Source organism: Colobus angolensis, unplaced genomic scaffold, assembly GCF_000951035.1.
Source record: "Colobus angolensis palliatus isolate OR3802 unplaced genomic scaffold, Cang.pa_1.0 Scaffold48, whole genome shotgun sequence".
NCBI classification, from domain to species: Eukaryota; Metazoa; Chordata; class Mammalia; order Primates; family Cercopithecidae; genus Colobus; species Colobus angolensis.
Genome location: NW_012118265.1, coordinates 9,170,415 through 9,190,542, shown reverse-complemented (window position 1 = coordinate 9,190,542; position 20,128 = coordinate 9,170,415). Strand labels below are relative to the sequence as shown.

Genomic DNA, 20,128 nt, shown 5'->3' with positions numbered 1-20,128 from the left:
GCTTTCTTTGTTGATTTATAAATTTACAGTGGTCAGAACAATTGGTTTGTGTGAGGTTGATTCCTTATAATTTGTTGAATCTTTCTGGCCAAATATGTGGTTGCTTTATAATGTTTCACGTGTACTTGAAGAGAATGTGTGCTCACCACTTGGGATTTGTGTACTAACCCTTTTATAGTAAATATTATTTCCCAGTACTGAATTTCCTATTTCTAACTTTCATATTGCTTTATTTTCTCTATGCCCTTTTCAGGAAGCCGACACAGATGAGAATCAGGGAACTTTGACATTTGAAGAGTTCTGTGTTTTTTACAAAATGATGTCTTTGAGACGAGACCTTTATTTGTTGCTTTTGAGCTACAGTGATAAGAAAGATCACCTAACTGTGGAAGAACTGGCTCAATTTTTGAAGGTGGAGCAAAAGGTATCTTTAGACTGTTGAAATGAAAGTTTACTTAAAAGTACTCATGAAAGATGCAAGTCTTTCTTTTGGGGTTAAATATAGGCATACTTTGAATTTCACAAAGGGAGTAAATATCACTAGTTCACAAAAATCTTATCTATGAGTCATTTAAAACAGTTTCTAGCAGCTTTTAAGAGAAGAAGTGATAACTTGAACACTGGGTTATATAATTGTTAACCTTAAATGTATTGAGTACAGATGTGCATATTTTCCCACAAAGAAATGAATGTTGTTAGTATTTTAATAATGGTAATGCTTTCTTTATACTAATACGATGATGTATTAATAATATTAGTTTAAATTTATACTATATATTAGTATAAATTAGTATTAGTATAAATTTAGTCAAATTTATTTATTTTAAATATAAATTTATATTTATACTAATAAAATAGCTAGATATTGCATCTATGGCATAATTCTTAACTACTATTGTGGTAGCTCATTTATAATTCTGCTAGTAAATTGGCATTTGATCATGTGAAAAGGCTAAGTAAATTAGGTTCTGATTAGCAAAGAGAATCTCTATGTTTAAAATAAGATATTTTAATCTTAATATTATATAGGCCGAATTATGCTCAGCAAAGCTAACTTCTCAGTCTGCTTTTTAAATATCTCCTCAAAGTCTGTTTCTCACTAAAGTAGAGGAATAAATGAATGTTTTATTCCAATTTTTTAACCTTTTATATCAGACTTCTTGAGACGAGGCTTTGGTTTTGTGCAGTTGATGTTTACTTTTAATTTTCTTAATGGACTAATTGTCTTAATATAAAGAGCTACTGAACTCCTTTGTTCATTTTAAGTCAGCGGCATTTAGCTCTGTTGAAATCGTAAAAAATCACCAAATATTTGGACTATAAAGTACAATAATCAGTAGAAATAATTCTTTCTACAGTACTCACACAGATAATCAGCCAGCTTGTGTTTGAACACTTTTCAATTTTTAAATAAGAGCTTTGAGATATTATTCACATACCATAAAATTCACCCCTTTAAAAGTATATGTTTAAGTGTTTTTTAGTGTATCAACAGAGTTGTGCAACTATTGGCCGGGCATGGTGGCTCATGCCTGTAATCTCAGCACTTTGGTAGGCTGAGGCGGGTGGATCACCTGAGGTTAGGAGTTCGAGACAACCCTGGCCAACATGGCGAAACCCCATCTCTACTAAAAATACAAAAATTAGCTGGCCATGTGGCGAACCCCTGTAATCTCAGCTACTTGGGAGTCTGAGGCAGGGAGAATTGCTTGAATGCAGGAGGTGGAGGTTGTAGTGAGCTGAGATCGTGCCACTGCACTCCAGCCCGGGTGACAGAGCGAGACTCCATCTTGAAAAAAATAAAATAAAATAGAAAAAAGGGCTGGGCACGGTGGCTCACACCTGTAATCCTAGCACTTTGGGAGGCCACCAGGCGGGCAGATCACCTGAGGTTGGGAGTTCGAGACCAGCCTGACCAACATGGAGAAAGCCGGTCTCCACTAAAAATACAAAATTAATCAGATGTGGTGGCCCATGCCTGTAATCCCAGCTATTTGGGAGACTGAGACAGGAGAATCGCTTGAACAAACTCAGGAGGCTGAGGCTGTGGTGAGCTGAGATAGTGCCATTGCACTCCAGCCTGGGCAACAAAAGCAAAACTCAATCTCAAAAAAAAAAAAAAAAAGAGAAAAGTAAAAAGAGTTGTGCAACTATAACCACTATCTAATTTCAGAACATTTTCTGTACCCCAAGAAGAAACCCCATACCTATTAGCAATTATTCCCCATTTCTCTCTCCCCCACAGGCTGTGGAAACTAATATTTCTGTCTCTATTGATTTGTCTGTTCTGGACATTTCATATAAAGGGAATCATTTATGTGACCTTTGTGATTGGCTTCTTTCATTTGGCATAATGTTTTCAAGATTCATTCATGTTGTGGCATTATCAGTATTTTATTTCTTCTTATTGCCAAATAATATATCATTGTAGGAATATACCACATTTTGTTTATATATTCATCAGTTGATGGAAATTTGGGCCATTTGCTTTTTGGGGGCTATGATGAATAATGCTGCTGTCAACATTCATGCACAAGGTTTTGTGTGGACATACGTTGTCAAGTCTCTTGAATATATATCTGAGTGGAAAAGTTGGGTCACATAGTTTGATCTCTTCTTTCAATCTGGATCTTGATATTGCAAGGACTTTATGTAAACCAGGATAAACTTCTACCACAGAGCTCCAGTGAATAATACACTGGATTAATATCTGAATATCAGAGAGAGATAAATTTCCACTAGCTCTTAAGAAGTATAGCTGACCAAAGATGTGCTGGATGACTTTGACAGTTGTGTTTTCTTCCCTGAAGGTGTTAACAAGGATTTAAGATGCTATTAAGGAGACTGAAATATGGGTGGTGCTTGGATTAGTAAAATTTCAGATTAATTCATTTCCTTGTATGAATAGATACTGTATTTCCTAGGTATTGTGCTAAGTTTTGGTAGTGGACAAAACCTACCCTCAGAAAGCTCAAAATAAAGAGCTTTTTTTGGAGACTTTATGATTTTGAGAGTCTATGATAAAAGGAAAGAGAATAGTAAGAAGTAAAACAACATGCTTTTTAAAGTTTGCTGGATTTTTTCTTTTTGAGGTAGAGTAAAATTTATTATAATTATCATGCTATATTTTTTTTCTGGAAATGTTCTTTAGAATAATTACCTTTGTAAAGATACTAAAAATATTAATTAGTAATACATTGTTAATATACTTGAAATCATGCTCACTTAGTTTTAGTGCTAATTTGAATTTCATTGAATTTGTGAAGTGATTTTCATTTCAGAATCAATTATTTTAACTTTCTTTAATTTTCTCCTACACAACCCAGAAAATTATGTTACACTTGGTGTAGTCTAAAACCTATTTGACATTCACAATTTGAGCTAGTAAATGCTGCTTATAGATTCATAAATGGCAAAAAGTCTCACTGATTCAAAATCTGCTCTTACTTATATTTACAAACATTTTTATAGCATTTAAATGCCATATTTGAATTTTTTAAATGTGAGATTAATTTGGTGATCAGAGTCTTCAGTGTTTTGCTTTAGCAAGAATGAAAAAAAGTACAAAGTATTTGGTAAACAAAATCCATGTATATGTTTTTTCTGAATTATTTACTTATTATTGAGCCATAGGATAAAATATTTTCATGACTTTTGAAACATATCTCCATAATGCTATATAAAAGATTTGTTTCAGTTTATAATTAAGAAAGCAGTGAACAAATGATTAGTTATTTAATGGATCACTTTTAGTGCTAATATTGTAGCCATAGAATGATAAGTTAATGTTGGTTTGAATAACATTTTTTGATAGCAGGGATGAATACTTTTCCATGTTTGTTTTTTAATTGTGTTTTTTAAACTTTGAAAGGCTCTTTAAAATACAGAAAAATCTGTCTAAATTCTGTCGTGTTTTTCTGTTGTTTATTGCCTCTGTGTATGTGTGTGTGTGTGTGTGTGTGTGTGTGAAAGAGAGAGAGAGTGAGAGAGAGACAGAGACAGACAGAGACAGAGACTGACAGGCAGACAGACTGGTTTTCCACCAGTAATTCCAGGTGGATATCTAGTCTATTTAAATACCATTAAAGAACCAACCAGTAGCACCACACTATTAGGTCTTATTTGAGAGGTGGCAGGCAATACCCAAGTAGGAACCAGTTTTAATGCCTTTCTTGATGTCTCTTTCAAACTCCTAAAGTTAAATGCATTAAACATGTTTTCTGATAATGTGTTTCTCTTATCATCTTCATCAGTAATACTAATCACCTCTTTTCAAGCAGATTAACACTTCATTTGGCATGGAATTTTCAAAAATTACTAGACTGTGTGGTAGGATAGGAGTGAGCAGGACTGGATACACAGCCTTGCTTACCTTGCCACTTGAAGGCATTAACTTTTCATCCTTGACTTTGTGAGTTATAAAATGCTTTTGGTAGTAATATTACCCTTGCAAGAGTAGAGTGAGAATTAAATGAGATGTGAATGTAACTTCCTAGTGCATTGCCTGGTTTATTAGCTGCACAGATCTAGCCATTTCCAAGGAACAATGTGAGACTCCTGGTGGGCAAGTATCTGCACATGTACTTGACTGTAAAATTCCATAGGTGGGGAGAAGTGTCTTTTTCACACCCGTCACTAGGGTCATGGCATAGGCACTTATGACAAAAGACCGATTAACAAGAGAAAAACATACAAATTTATCTAATAAGTTTTTAATAACACAGAGGAGCCTTTATAAGGCACTGAAGACCCAGAAAGTCAGGCAAACCTGTGTATTTCTTATGCTAGGTTTGATGAGGAGTGGACAGTCATGAAAAAATATGTTTAGAGGACAAGGTTATGATCTAATGGCAGTAAATGGGGAGTTTAGCAAGGCGTGTTTGTTCAGACTCTTCTTGGCACCTCTGTGTCTTCGGCTCCCTTCCTCTGGGTATTGGGAAGGTGCTGGTGGTCTCTTGAATGAGGGTCATATGGTCTGCTTCAGGGGAAGCTCAGAAAATTCTTCCTAGGTTTTATGGGTGGAAGGGCTGGGGGGAAGGTCAGGGATACCTTTCCTTTTCTGCTGTTTTCACAAATGCTAGTACCATGTACTAAACTGCATCAAATCTGTACATGATTAGAATTTTCTTCCAAATTACTTCTGCTTTACCCTCCCACTCCAAGTCTGTCATGGTGTGATATAATAAAATATACATTTGGTCTTTGTTCCGGTTCCCGGCACAGAGCTCCTAAAACTCTAAAGTATCTTTCATTATTTATAATCAGCCCCTTTTCACCATATCTGAGTTTATGCTAATGTGGTAACTGTTGTTGGGCTCCTGGATAGTTTCAGGATAGGAGCTGGTAGCCAGCAAAACCAACCATGTGATTAGATAACTTTCTGATACCTACTTCATATTTTACTTTACCTTATCATAATCACACACATTTTAGAAATAGCAGATTCACTTTTATGAATTTTGGTGTTGCTTTCTTAAGGATTAAACCAGATAGCGTTATTAGCAAAATGTTTTGTCAAAATTAGTTATTCTAAGTAGTTTGATAATTTGGCAAAGGCAGAGATTCTTTATTAACGATGTTAGCTGTAGGACAGGCAGAAAAAGGGAATTGGGTAATAGAAATGTCTATATTTTCCCTTAGAGGATACGTCCTTTCTCCATCTTTACTCCTCTGTGTCCCTCTCTTATATAACTACTTCTTCATCCTTATTTGCAGAGCTCTCATAGTGTACTGGAAAGAACATTAGACCAGGAGTCCAGAACACCTGCTTTCCACACACTGCAAGCTTTAGTGGTTGGAGAATCAATCATGATTGTTTCTGAGCCTTGGTTTCCTGAACCATGCAAAGGGAGCTGATACCTGCCTTTCCTATCTCAGTGTCAAATTGAACATTGCAATGACGAACAGGAAAGTCCTTTGCCCAAGATACTCAGAAGTGTGGCAATATGAGGAATTAAAGTTAAAAGGTATAAACTACTGACTTCAAATCCATTCAGGCTAGTGGAATTACCCCAGTTCATTTGAATAGCAATACCGGATGTCACTTGCTAAGGGGCATGTGTTTCTTCTCTCTTTTAGTTTTGTTGACATTCTGCCAGTAAGTTTTAGTTAGGGAAAACAGAAGCCAGAATTCTGTGACATTTGTTCCTGGCAGATGATTAACTGTATCTAGTTTAATTTTCTAAATTAGCTTGAAGCTACTTACATATGAGCATGACTCAAAAGAAATTTATAAAAATATAAAAAAAGTGATCATACATCAAGAGGTAAAAATTACAAAGGAAAATTTTAATGTACTGAAACTTTGTTTATATGTGGTCCACTTTATTAAGCACCACAAAATTAAGGGACAGAGTAGGAAAATATTCGTAACATACAGAAGAGAGAAATAGTGAATTTCCTTAATATGGCACTTTCCTAGATCATTGAGGAAAAAAAAAAGATGGAAAAATGAGTAAAACACTTGAAACCTATAAAAAATCATACAAAGTCAATAAACCTATGAAAATGTTCACCCTTTATTAGTAATTCAAAAATCTGAAATAAAACCAAGTTAGTTATTTCTTAGAGACAGGGTCTCTGTTGCCCAGGCTGGAGTGCAGTGGGTGTGATCATGGATCATATAACCTCCAACTCCTGAGCTCAAGCAATCTTCCTGCCTCAGCCTCCCAAGTAGTTGGGACTACAGGTGTGTGTCATCACACCCAACTAATTTTTAATAATCTGTTTTAGAGACAGGGTCTCACCATGCTATCTAGGCTAGGAGACTATTTTTTCCCCCATCATATTAGTAAAGATTAAAGAATACACCACCAAATGTAGTGTGCATCTCTTCTATTTCTAGTGAAATTATAGAATGATACTGGAGTAGTTTTACAATCTATAACATTTAATATAATTTATAAAACTTTGACCAAACCATTTTACTTTCATAATTCATTCTAAGGAAATAGCTGTGTATTTAAAAATTGTTATAAAGTTGTGCATTTCAACATTCTTTAAAATAGTGTAAAATTTATTTTATTAGCTTGGACACAATCTAACTGTGTAGAGTCATTAGTCAAGAGTTTTGTGGGGTTTTGAGTTTCAAAACTGGATTTTCACAATGGCACAAATTTGAGGTAATTTGGTGATGTGTATGACAGTAATTCATTAGCTTCTGATAACATAAGATTGGTGTAGACACCAGGATATTCAACTTTCATAGGTTTACTCGGTTGTGAAATGAAATATCACTACTGGCCACATATGCTGTCGAGGATTTTATGAAATCAAATATTGGCCTGTGGGTCAGATTTTTATTTTACTGACGCTCTCAGAAGATTGAATTTATGCCTTTGACAGGTCCAATTGCTGTTTGATTTGGACTTTCATTCTTAAAACATGGCTGTGCCAAGGGAATTCTCACTATCTTTTATATCTATGAGGAAGTGCCAGTACAGCCAGAAAGGCTGAGATTTCTCTTTCTTCTCTTCCTTTCATCTACAGATAAAGGATCACAGATATCCACTAATCTGTGGTTCCAAAGTATTTACTAGATTTGATTGAGAGTTTTTGTTTTGTTTTGTTTTGCTTTGTTTCATTCCCCACCCACCCCAACCTCATATTTGCCAAACAGCCACCTACATCTCCTCCAGAGTTCCTATCCATTTCTTGGCACTGGAGTTGAGTGTCTTTTTTTGTTCCGTCCCTTTTATTGTTTTGGTTCTGGAGTGACAATTTGATTTCATTTCCCCATCCCCTTGGCAACCTTTCTTAGCAAGCCCCTATGCTCTTTATATTTTTTTGTTTCTTATGGATTGAGGAGGAAGGAAGAGAAGGCAGGAATGTTGAAGTGCCTTTATATAGTTGGAAAACCCTCCTAGGCCAGGCCCAGTGGCTTGCCCCTGTAATCCCAGCTATAGGGGCAGGCAGGAGGATCACTTGAGCCCTGGAGTTCAAGATCAGTCTGAACAATATAGTGAGACACCTTCTCTTAAAAAAAAATTAGTTGGGTGTGGTGGCGCTTGCCCATGGTCCCAGCTACTTGTGGGGCGGAGGCGGGAGGATTGCTTGAGCCTGGGAGTTCGAGGCTGCAGTGAGCTAGGATTGTGCCTGGGCCACAGAGCAAAACTCTGTCTCTGAAACGAAATAATTTTAAAAATTTAAAAATTTCTACTAGCTGTTATCTAAGAGCAAAGGCTACCTTTTATAGTAAGTCAAAAGTAAGTTTCTGTTTATACAAAGCTTTCATCTGAAATATGCATGTGGATAGTTAATTCCAAGAGGATTTTCAGAGATTTCCTGTTTCCCTGCTACAGGGCCCTCTCCTTATTGCAATCTGATATAGATCTATACATTACCCACGTAGTAGCTCTGAAAATTGCACCTTTAGCCCCTTTATTCTTTCTGCTAAAATGTTTCCTTGATCAGTCTGATCCACTTATAGGAATCATGTGTGCCCTCTCCCTTCCTTACCCTTCATTGAATCCAGAATGGCTTGGTAAGAGTTCTGGTCATTGTAATCATTCTCATCTTCTCTCTTATGAGAAATAATTATAAAGTCTCCTTTGCTTATAACTATCCCATTCTGGTGATAATGTATCTTTATCTTTTTTGCACCTTCCTCATATAAAAGCAGTTCTTTGAGGTGTTTTCCTGAATTTCTGTATCATTTTTCTTTTTTCTTTTCTTTTTACTTTCATTTATTTATTTATTTATTTTTTAGACAGGGTCTTGCTCTGTCACATAGGCTGGAGTGCAGTGGTGCTGTCTTGGTTCACTGCAACCTCTGACTCCTGGGTTCAAGCGATTCTCCTGCCTCAGCCTCCCGAGAAGCTGGGATTGTAGGCACCCGCCACCATACCCGGCTGATTTTTGTGTTTTTGGTAGAGACGGGGTTTCACCATGCTGGCCAGGCTGGCCTCGAACTCCTGACCTCAAGTGATCTGCCCACCTTGGCCTCCCAAAGTGCTGGGAATTCAGGCATGAGCCACCACGGCTGGCTGATTTTTCTTAATTATTCACAATTAAAGCAGTTGAGAGATCATTCAGAGTAATTGCATCTTGTAATATTTTTGCTGCATCGAATATATTTTCCAAATAACGTTTTCTGTGAAATCATCTATTCAAATGCTGTGAAATATGTGGTTTCCTTTTAGGATGAATTAGAGGTAGCTAGTTTGAGGAGGTAAATAGTTACTATGGTTGTCTTATTCAGTTGAATATGAAATGACCATTCATTTAGAGGTGTTTCTTCACTCCCTCTTGAAATTACCCCAAAATACAGTAAAGACAATCCCCCTGTGTAAAACCACAGATACAAAGAGAACAGGGGAGGAGCAACAACATTTTAAAACTTGTTTGATTTAAAGGAGACCCCAGAACACTGAAATTCAATCTCATAGAGTGAGAAGCCACGAAGCAACTCCATTGGCCCAGGGGAAGCCCCTGATAAGTTCAAAAATTGATGTTAGTTACATGATATTCCTGAAAAGAGGAGAGGTGGGGTTGAAAACAAGCACTGGTTGAAAGTCTGTTTAAGATATGGTTACAGCTTCAGATCTTCTCCCACAAACCTTGTAGCAGGGCAACTGTCCCTTCTCTACCCTGGCATAAAACTGTATGTAAGAGGTAAGGGGGGCCATGCATGGTGGCTTACTCCTGTGATCCCAGTACTTTGGGAGGCCGAGGCAGGCAGATCACCTGAGGTCAGGAGTTTGAGACCAGCCTGGCCAAAATGGTGAAACCCTGTCTCCACTAAAAATACAAAAAATTATCTGGGTGTAGTGATGCACGCTTGTAGTCCTAGCTACTCGGGAGGCTGAGGCGGGGGAACCACTTGAACTCTGGAGGTGGAGGTTGCATTTGACTGAGATTGTGCCACTGTACTCCAGCCTGGGCAACAGCGTGAGACTCTGTCAAAAAAAAAAAAAAAAAATTAAAAGAGGTAAGAGGATCTGATCTAAGTGATGCCACACACAGCTGAGTGTGGGTACTATATGGAAAACATGGGGATTATGAAGATGGCTATAATAACTGCCATATTCCCATATGTATGTGTCTTTGCAATGCAACTTTGGACTCCTTCCACCAAGAATTGAATTCGATTTTCCTGCTTCTTCAATCTGTGCCAGTTTATTGACTTGCTTTGATTAGTAAATTGTGGTAGGACTGATGTACAGGTTCTGGAGCCTAGGCCTCAGGGAGTCTTGAAGATTTCATCCTCACCCTGTTGGAACTGTGGGACTATCATGTGAGGAAACCAGGGGAGTTTCCTTGGGGATGAGAGACTACATAGAGAAAGAGTCTCAGCCAATAGTCAGCACCGACCACAGACATGTGGGCGAGGCCATCTTGTACCATCTGGCAAGTAACCAGATGCCTGTAGTCACATGAAGAACTCTAAATGAGAACAGCAGAATAACCATCCCAGCTGAACCCAGTCTGACTTGCAACCCTACACAATTGTTATCAAATAAGCAGTCGTTGTCTTAAGTTTCTAGCTTATGGGGTGGTTTGTTTCACAGAAGCAGAGAATGAATGCAAGGATTAGTGACCATCTATGCATTGCGATGTGAAAACCATAGCCCTCTTCCAATGTTCAGTTCCCAGTTTTATTGATTTTAAATAACCAAGGCTTACCAGTGTTTGAGGAAATCCTCTACTATAAAGAACAGAGACTACTAAAGCAAATAAATAGAGACAAGAAACTTGGAGGAAACAGGTAATGCAAGGAGGAGGAAACTTTAAAAATTGTTGTTAATATTATCAGAATGATTCAAATATTGTTGCCATAAAGCAACAGCAAGATGCTATGACAGATTAGGCACAGTGACTCATGCTTAAAATTCCAGCACTTTGGGAGGCCAAGGTGGGAAGATTGCTTGAGGCCAGGAGTTCAAGACCAGCCTGGGCAACATAGCTATACCCCGTCTCTACAAAATAAAAATAAAAATAAAAAAACCAACCAGGTGCAATGGTGTGTGACTATAGTCCCCACTACATGGGAGGCTGAGGAGGGAGAATCACTTGATCCTAGGATCTGGAGGCTGCAGTGAGCCATGATTGTGCCACTGAACTCCAGCCTGGGTGACAGAATGAGGACCTGTCTCTTAAGAAAAAAAAGATGCCATGAGAATAGAAGATTCAGAGAAAAGAAAAAAGCTCTTGGAAACTAAAAGCACGAGAAGAACAAACAAAAAGGAAATAGAAAAGATAGGAGAAAATAGAAGGGAGAAACTTATCAAATAAATAATACAAAAAATTTATTAGCATGGAAAGGTAAGATTCTCTAGACTGACAAACCCAAATGAGGGCCAACCTCAGTTTAAAGATCCACAAAAAGGTAAATCAGAGTGAAATTTCACAGTTCCAAGGATAAAATGGAACCCTGAGTGCTTGTAAAAAGAGAAAAACTAAACTAAACTAATTAGCAAACAACAAATCATTTTGTGAAAAGGATTGGAATCAGAATGGCATCAGATTTCTCAACAGCAATTCTGGAAGCCAAAAATCATGAGAGCAATGATTCAACCTAGAATTTTCTGCCAAAAACTGTCAAACAAATGTGTGTGTGGAATAAAAAACAAATACACCAGAGCACACACAAAAACACATGAGGGAAAGAAATAATTTACTTCCTGAGAGCTCTTTCACAAGAGTGACCAAATAAAGTCAGAGCAAAAGCTGAATGCTGTTCCAGAACCCAACCAGCGGGAAAGAAAGAGAACTTCTGTAAGGAGAAAAAAAGCACAATTCATGGATTATCGGTTGCCTTTGATTATGTGGAACTTGAGAGACCATTAGAGTCATTGGGAAGAATTTGTGATAGGTACATTAAAAGTTAACCAAATTAGTAGGAATGGCAGCAAGTAATCATAAAAACTGTTCTATGAGAAAGGTAAACACAATCACAGTGTACAACAGACTCAGCGTTGTTCAACATTTGCATACTTGGAATACTTTAAACCCCAGATATTTCATAAAAACTGGATGATATAATTATATTGAGAGGACAGGCAGAGAGGCAGATCTGCTGACCCAGAAGATCTTATTATTATGTTAAAAATCTAACATAATATCTAACACAATAAGAAGTCAATAATTCTTAAAGTGTACAATACAGCATTATAAACATGATAATTAAGAATATAAAGATGGCCAGGTGTGGTGGCTCACACCTGTAATCCCAGCACTTTGGGAGGCCGAGGCAGGCAGATCACCTGAGGTCAGGAGTTCGAGACCAGCCTGGCCAACATGGTGAAACCCTGTCTCTACTGAAAATACAAAAAATTAGCAGGGCATAGTGGTGCATGCCTGTAATCCCAGTTACAAGGGTGGCTGAGGCAGGAGAATTTCTTGAACCCGGGAAGCGGAAGTTGCAGTGAGATCCCTGCTCTCCAGCCTGGGTGACGGGGCGAGACTTGGTCTCCAAAACAACAACAACAACAACAACAGCAAAAAATATATGACCTATTTCAAAAGAAATATCTAGAAATATTGGCATTACTGACTTTGGGGTGTGATTCTGGGTATAGGCGGGGGACTTCTGGTTTTAGTTACAAAAGAATCTTAGTTTTGACTTATTTATTTACAAATATATCACTTTAATAAAAATAAGCTAGTAAGGTTTAGCAATATTAGAATGTTTGCAAGTGATACATTGATTGTGCAATTGGTGTTTTTGAGAATCATAGCCATGCTACAGAGTGAGACTCCGTCTCAAAAAAAAAAAAAAAGAAATATAATTGTTTACCCCTTCTGACTTTGTTTTATATTTTCACTCACAGGGAACATTTTGCTAAAAAACTTGCAGGAAGTCTGGGCATAAGTAGATAGTGTCAGAATACGGGTATTTTATAGATCTACGACTAGTTTCTACAACTAATTCATCTGAAATTAGTTGTGCTTTAATGTGAGGACCAGTGAGTCTTTTCTCTTCTGGATGAGACTAAAGAACTACAGTAAATAAAGGAAAAGAGAATGGAGTCTAATCTTGAATAATAAAAGAAGTTAAATTGTAATAATTGATTTGAAGTAAAGAAATGATTTAGGAGTTTCAGTTATATTGAAATTAAAAAACCGATCAGTTTTAAAAGTAAGCATTTTAATTTTTCAATAGAAATAAAGAAAAATGCCCAGAGAATAGTTATACAAGAAAGTGCTTTGGACTTGAAGTCAAGAAGGACCAAATTTGATCTTTGGTTCTGCCTCTTAAACAGTGTTTCTTTGCGGGGAGTTTTGTCGGCCGGGAGCGGTGGCTCATGCCTGTAATCCCAGCACTTTGGGAGGCCGAGGCGGGCGGATCACAAGGTCAGGAGATCGAGACCATCCTGGCTAACACGGTGAAACCCCGTCTCTACTAAAAATACAAAAAATTAGCCGGGCGTGGCGGCGGGCGCCTGTAGTCCCAGTTACTCGGGAGGCTGAGGCAGGAGAATGGCGTGAACCCGGGAGGCGGAGCTTGCAGTGAGCCGAGATTCCTCCACTGCACTCCAGCCTGGGCGACAGAGCCAGACTCTGTCTCAAAAAACCCCAAAACAAAACAGTTTTGTGACTTTGGTGGTGATGTTTAATTAACCTCTCTCAACATTAATTTTTCTATCTATAAGGCAGGGATAGAAACACTAAATTTACAAGACTATTTTAAGAACTATTTAAGATTATGTGTGTGAAAGCTCTTTACTGCACATTGACAGCATTACCTAAATGTAGAGTCATTATTAAAATAAATCAAATTTTATCTTAAGTTCTTCTTTTAGCACCAGTTGCCTAGTGTAGAAAGCACAGTATTCAGTATTGGAGACAGCAGGTAACTCAGATGTTCAATGACAAACAAAACTTTCAAATGAACTCCATAGCAAGCAGGGTCAGAGTAGGAGAAATTCCTATTTCTCCCTATCAGCTCTGTCAAATAGGAAGCAAAACAGGGTGAAAAAGGACAGTAAAGAGCATTAACCTGTGTTGAACCTTCAGTCATACAATAAACTTGTAATTAACTTAAGTGAAGTCTTAAAAAATTCAATTATGTAAAATGCAGGATTTTGCTGTTGGGAGATTAATTAAATGAGATCAGAGGATGGGGAAGGTTGGGAGTCAATTGACTCTTACATTTCAGTTCTCATTATTATGGGATTTTACTGTACTTCACAAAGAGTCAATCCTTAATACCTCAATTTTGGTAGAAAGTAGATTATTTTTTCCCATTAATTCTTCTACGGTGCCCAGAAATTTATGAACTTCACAGAATGCTTACTAATATTTTTGCTAATTCAATGAATATTTTCAAATATAATGTTTTTTGTTATAAAAGTCTGCATTGTATCCTGAATTAGTAACATATTCTCTGCTCACCTGCAGTTAGCTCCATCATCTCAGTGAGTTAGTTGTTTTGTTGTTTTTCATTGTTTTTTTTTTAAGATTACATGAGCTTCTGGTAGTCTACCTGAGTCCAGTTTAAGACCTCTACATTCTGAACAAATGGCCTTATAAACAAAGCAATTGCAAAGTGAACTTAGTCTTCACATGGAATGTAAAATTGTTATCAATTTGGTTCATTTTATTTTGTGAAAAATTAATTTATCTTTTAGACTTCATGTGCCAAATCTCTCTAGCTCACAGCAGACAAATTAATGAGCTGCTCAAAGCCTGCCTGGGTCAGTAGAGTTCCTTGGAGGTATTGCAGTTTCATTTATTTATAATACTTTCAGGTGGTTTCTGGTAATATGGGCCCCTGAATAGAATAAGAATTAGAAAATTTACTCTACGGATGCATCAGCCACCATGCTAGTTTGAAAAGAAAGAAAGCATTGTGTGTTCTTTTGAGCTGACAAAAAACAGCAATATAGCAGCGCTTCACCCCCAGTTTAAATGGACTGTTTAGAAAAACTAGATTTTAGTAAAATGTAAGTATTAAACCTAAACAAAAATGGAATATTTGAGAAAATATAATTAAAATATGAAATACTAGCTCACAAAATTAGCTTCCTCTATCATTATTCATTAATCTTTTTAAATGTCAATGTTAGATTGTGGGACTAAATGGATTTTTGATCAAAATACCACATTCTTAATGTTGCTGTTTAATTAAAGAAATTATTTCTGAAGAGTTTACTTTTCCCAATGACACTCAGCATATATTGTTCACGTAGCAAATTTGAGACTGACTCAATAATATTAATAATAGCATATACTGCCTTTTTGGTGCCACACAATGTTTTTGCACATACTGATTCATTTAATCCTTATCACTCCGCTATCAGGTAGCCACAGAAAAGGTAAGTAACCTATTCAAAGTTACACTATTAATAATATGAACTAGATGATTTGAACACAAGCAGTCTAGCTCCAGAGTTCTCTGTTATGCTAGCTACCTCACCTAGCTTTTCATTTTTATTACCACTTGCTAACCTTTGTGTTCCTGAATTACCATGGCAGATTGCTCTGCTCAGTGGATGGTTCTATGGATACACACACACACACACACACGCACACACACAGAGGTACATTTATTTAGAAACATTCTGTTTTGGTAGGGAATCATTCTTTTTCTACATATATTTATGATCAGCGAACTTTAGTGTTTGTGTAGGAAACGTTAATTTTTGCAGATAGCTGCTAGCTTATAGCGAGTGTATTTTTGGCAATGGATTTACATTGATAACTGGTTTTATTTCATTGCTTCACAGAGAACATTTGTCTAATAGTTGAAGGGCTGTTTTCACTGATTCAATCTAAAAGATGCATAGGAAGATTGAGATCATGGTCGTTCTCCAACGAAAGTAGCTGTGACACTAGTAACCCCAAACGCTGCTCATTTAGGTGCTTTGCACCGTGTCAAGAATGCAAAATCAATAAATGTCTTTTTACTGTGGAGGAACATAGTTCATGAAATTGCAGGTACTCCTACTAGTATTCTGTTTTTCTTAGATGAATAATGTGACAACGGACTATTGTCTTGACATCATAAAGAAGTTTGAAGTTTCAGAAGAAAATAAGGTGAAAAATGTTCTTGGCATAGAAGGTAAAATAACCAATATTCTTTATTTCTCATTTCTTGATTCAGCCTGTTAAATTAAATTCCATCAAAAATTTTTAGGAAAAGAAATCAGGAGATAACCGTGGGATTATATTAATAAATAATTCAAATAAAATCTACAACACACATATATTTTCCTGCAAAGCAAAGACCATGATGTTGCTATTTCTCTTACTTTTGCAACGCCCATAAGCATTTTCCACTTCAGGCAAGTCTACCTGATACCACCATGTGTGATGGATGCCATGGCATATTTGGACTTTTCTCAACTGGCTGATTTTTGGAAATAGCCTCAGCCTGATAATTTCATGAAGGGAAGTTCAGTCCTAAAATAAGTTCTCTCTGAGACTAGTGACTTGCCATGTTTCTTTTAAAATGGTAGCAACTGACTGTTTTTCCTAATTGGTAGCTTTGGAGAAGCTGTTGGAACCACAAATCTCATTAATACAGTGACTTCATTTTATAGTTGAGGAAGTGAGGCTCAAATAAGTTAAATAATTCGCCCACAGTTATGTACTCAGAATCTAGCTCCTGGAATGTCAGACATAAATAATATGGTAGAAATATAGCTAATGTATGCATATGTATTTAAAATATGTAAAGAAATACCATGAAGGCTGCCACCCAAGAGGAGGATCTTTCAGGCAGAGCAGATGATCTTTAATGAAAGACCAGCTGCCTGTAAGAGCATGCAAAGCCATGGTTTAGCTAATCAATTTTGACCGTTGGCCCCCTCATTACTTCTGCTCCCAGATCAGTGTGAATAAGGGGGGTTTAATACCATCTATTTACTTCCAGGGGTGATAGGTGATTAAAATGAAGTGGAATAATTTAAAATCTTAGATCATTAGCTGGGTGTGGTGGCTCACACCTGTAAACCCAGCACTTTGGGAGGCTGAGAGAGGGGGATCACTTGAGGCCAGGAGTTTGAGACCAACCTAGCCAACATGATGAAACCCTGTGTCTACTAAGAATACAAAAATTAGCTGGGTATGGTGGCACATGCCTGTAATCCCAGGTACTCAGGAGACTGAGGCACGAGAGTCCCTTGAGCCTGGGTGGTGGAGGCTGCAGTGAGCCGAGATCACGCCACTGCACTCCAACCTGGGTGACAGAGTGAGACTCTGTCTCAAAATATAAAATAAAATAAAAATAAAACGAAATCGTATATCATTAAAAACCGTTTTAAAAACAACCAGAGATGATAAACTAACTTGGGCCTTTTCTGTGCTAAGAAATGAATCTTTTCTTTGGTGAGGCCCAAAAAGATGGAATTAAACATGGTTTCCTAAGTTATGAACATAAAAGTTGGCATGAAGAAATTAAATTTCAAAGGATATTTTCAAATATAATTATACCAAATGATATTTGAAGACTTGAAGTAATTTACCCTATAATTATTCTGTTTAGGTACTTGCAAGTCATCCATGTATTTATTTGTTATATTAATGAAAACCTCTTTGACCCAGGCATTATATTTTGAAAGATTGTAAAAAAACTGATAGGATTTTCTAAATAATCTTAAAGGACTATTTCAAAGTCATAAAATGTGCCAGCTATTAGCAGCATTTTTTCAAACCAGTTTGGTTGTCAGTCACACCCTGAATTTAGACAGTGTTTAACTTTTGACATACTACCTTAATTATGGCACTGACTTTACTATATTTCAGATGAACTTAATAACCTATCAATTGCTGGTTGATCAGGGTACCTCTTGGTATAACTATGGCTTTAGCATGGCATTAGTCACTGCATAAGCATAGCTTGAGTTCAGTCATCAGTAATTGGCTTGGCCCCTCCTCTACCTAGTCAAAATTCTTAAAAAGGCAACATATATCTATTATGTATGTAATATATAATATATATAACATTATATATATATGGTTATATTTAAAAGGCTATTCTTAAAAGTCATATTTTATTTTTTGACATTGTCTGTTTGACTGTATTAGGCTGTTCTTGTGTTGTCATAAAGAAATACCTGGCCGGGCATGGTGGCTCATGCCTGTAATCTCAGCACTTTGGGAGGCCGAGGTGGGCAGATCACCTGAGGTCAGGAGTTCGAGACCAGCCTGGCCAACATGGTGAAACCCCATCTCTACTAAAAATGCAAAAAAATTAGCCACATGCAGTGGTGCATGCCTATAGTCTGAGCTACTTGGGAAGCTGAGGCTGGAGAATCGCTTGAACCCGGGAGGCGGAGGTTGCAGTGAGCCAAGATCGTGCCACTGCACTCCAGCCTGGCTGATAGAGTGAGATTCCATCTCAAAAAAAAAAAAAAAAAAAAAATACCCAAGGCTAGGTAATTTATAAAGAAAAGAGTTTTAATTGGCTCACATTCTACAGGCTGTACTGGAAGCATGGTGCCAGCATCTGCTTGGCTTCTGGGGAGGTTGGAGGGAGGTTTTACTCATGGTAGAAGGTGAAGTGGGAGGAAACAGGTCACATGGCTTGAGCTGGAGCAGGAGAGAGAGTGGAGTGGAGGGAGCCATATACTTTTAAAGAAACAGATCTCAGGAGAACTCATGCACTATTGCAAAGACAGCACCAAGCCTTGAGGGATCTACCCCCATGATCCATACACCTCCCACCAGGGCCCACCTCCAACATAGGGGATTATATTTCAACATGAGATTTAGGTGGAACAAATATCCAAACCATACTATTGACCTCAAGCAAATCTCTAATTTTTCCAGTTTTCCCCACAAAGGCTGTCCTGAGGGTAAATAAGACAATCATTATGAACAATTTTTGACCCCTTTTGTCCCTCTTAGAGCCATTAAGTATGTATGCTTTGAAAGCTGTGGTAAGTCACTCTCTCTTTCTTCCAAAGGCTTCACAAACTTCATGCGTAGTCCTGCCTGTGATATATTTAACCCATTGCACCATGAAGTGTACCAAGACATGGATCAGCCCCTCTGCAACTACTACATTGCTTCCTCTCACAATACATACCTGACTGGGGACCAGCTCCTTTCTCAGTCCAAAGTGGATATGTATGCCCGGGTGCTGCAAGAGGGCTGCCGCTGCGTGGAAGGTATGTGCACTTTTTCTGAGTTCCGGTGTGTATGGGCGACCCTGTCCTTCAATCCGTCTGTTGAGTCTAGAATAAAGAATGGAGACCTGAAACACACTCTCACACTAATTAGTACTATTTTTTCTGCTCATTGTAAAGTCAGTCTTAACTCATACTTCTCTCTGGCTCCTTATTGTTCAATTGGGAGAAAGAGGTATGTGTTAGCAGTTGTGAAGCATACCGTTAGAAATGAGATGTTAGAAATACCGTTAGATGTTAGAAATACAGATGTTAGCATACCGTTAGAAATGTTAGAAATGAGAAATGATGATGAAAATTAAAGTCTTCCTAGAAAGATATTTTTAATTATACAATTGCAAAAATCGTTCAGGAGAGCTCTTTTTTTTTTTTTTTTTACTTTTATTTTTATTTTTTGAGATGGAGTCTTGCTCTGTTGCCAGGATGGAGTGCAGTGGCGCGATCTCGGCTCACTACAATTTCCGCCTCCTGGGTTCATGTGATTCTCCTGCCTCAGCCTCCCAAGTAGCTGGGATTAGGGGAATGCCACCACACCCGGCTAATTTTTTTTTGTATTTTTAGTAGAGACGGGGTTTCACCGTGTTAGCCAGGATGGCCTTGATCTCCTGACCTCATGATCCACCCACCTCAGTCTCCCAAAGTGCTGGGATTACAGGCGTGAGCCACTGCGCCCAGACAAGCTCTTTGTTTTTAAGATACTTCGTGGTCTATCAGTTAACCAATACTTATTAAATTTCTAGTGGGTTCCAGGTGGTGAGTATACAGAAGTAAGTAAAATATGAATTCTGTCTTCAGGGAGTTCACGGTCTAGTAGAAGGGATGAACGTTTTTTTAAAAAATAATATAAACCAGGCATGGTATTGTACACCCATAGTTTTAGCTACTGGGAGGCTGAGGTGGGAGGATTGCTTGGGACCAGGAGTTCAAAGCTGTAGTGTGCTGTGATTGTGCCTGTGAATAGCTATTGCATTCCAATCTGAGCAACATAGTGAGACTCCACCTGTAAGAGAGAGAGAGAGAGAGAGAGCGAGAGAGAGAGAGAGAGAGAGAGAGAG

The 20,128-nt window shown here is 37.6% G+C and overlaps 1 protein-coding gene across 3 annotated transcripts in view; it reads left to right on the top strand.

Annotated features, from left to right (window-relative positions):
* Window positions 1-20,128, top strand: part of PLCH1 (phospholipase C, eta 1) — a 266,327-nt gene that overhangs the window by 174,154 nt on the left and 72,045 nt on the right. For all 3 annotated transcript variants that reach the window (XM_011958994.1, XM_011958995.1, XM_011958996.1), the window contains 3 exons: window positions 254-424; window positions 15,910-16,003; window positions 18,852-19,055. In XM_011958994.1, the coding sequence (XP_011814384.1) occupies window positions 254-424; window positions 15,910-16,003; window positions 18,852-19,055 (469 nt within the window). The remainder of the gene's footprint in view (window positions 1-253; window positions 425-15,909; window positions 16,004-18,851; window positions 19,056-20,128) is intronic.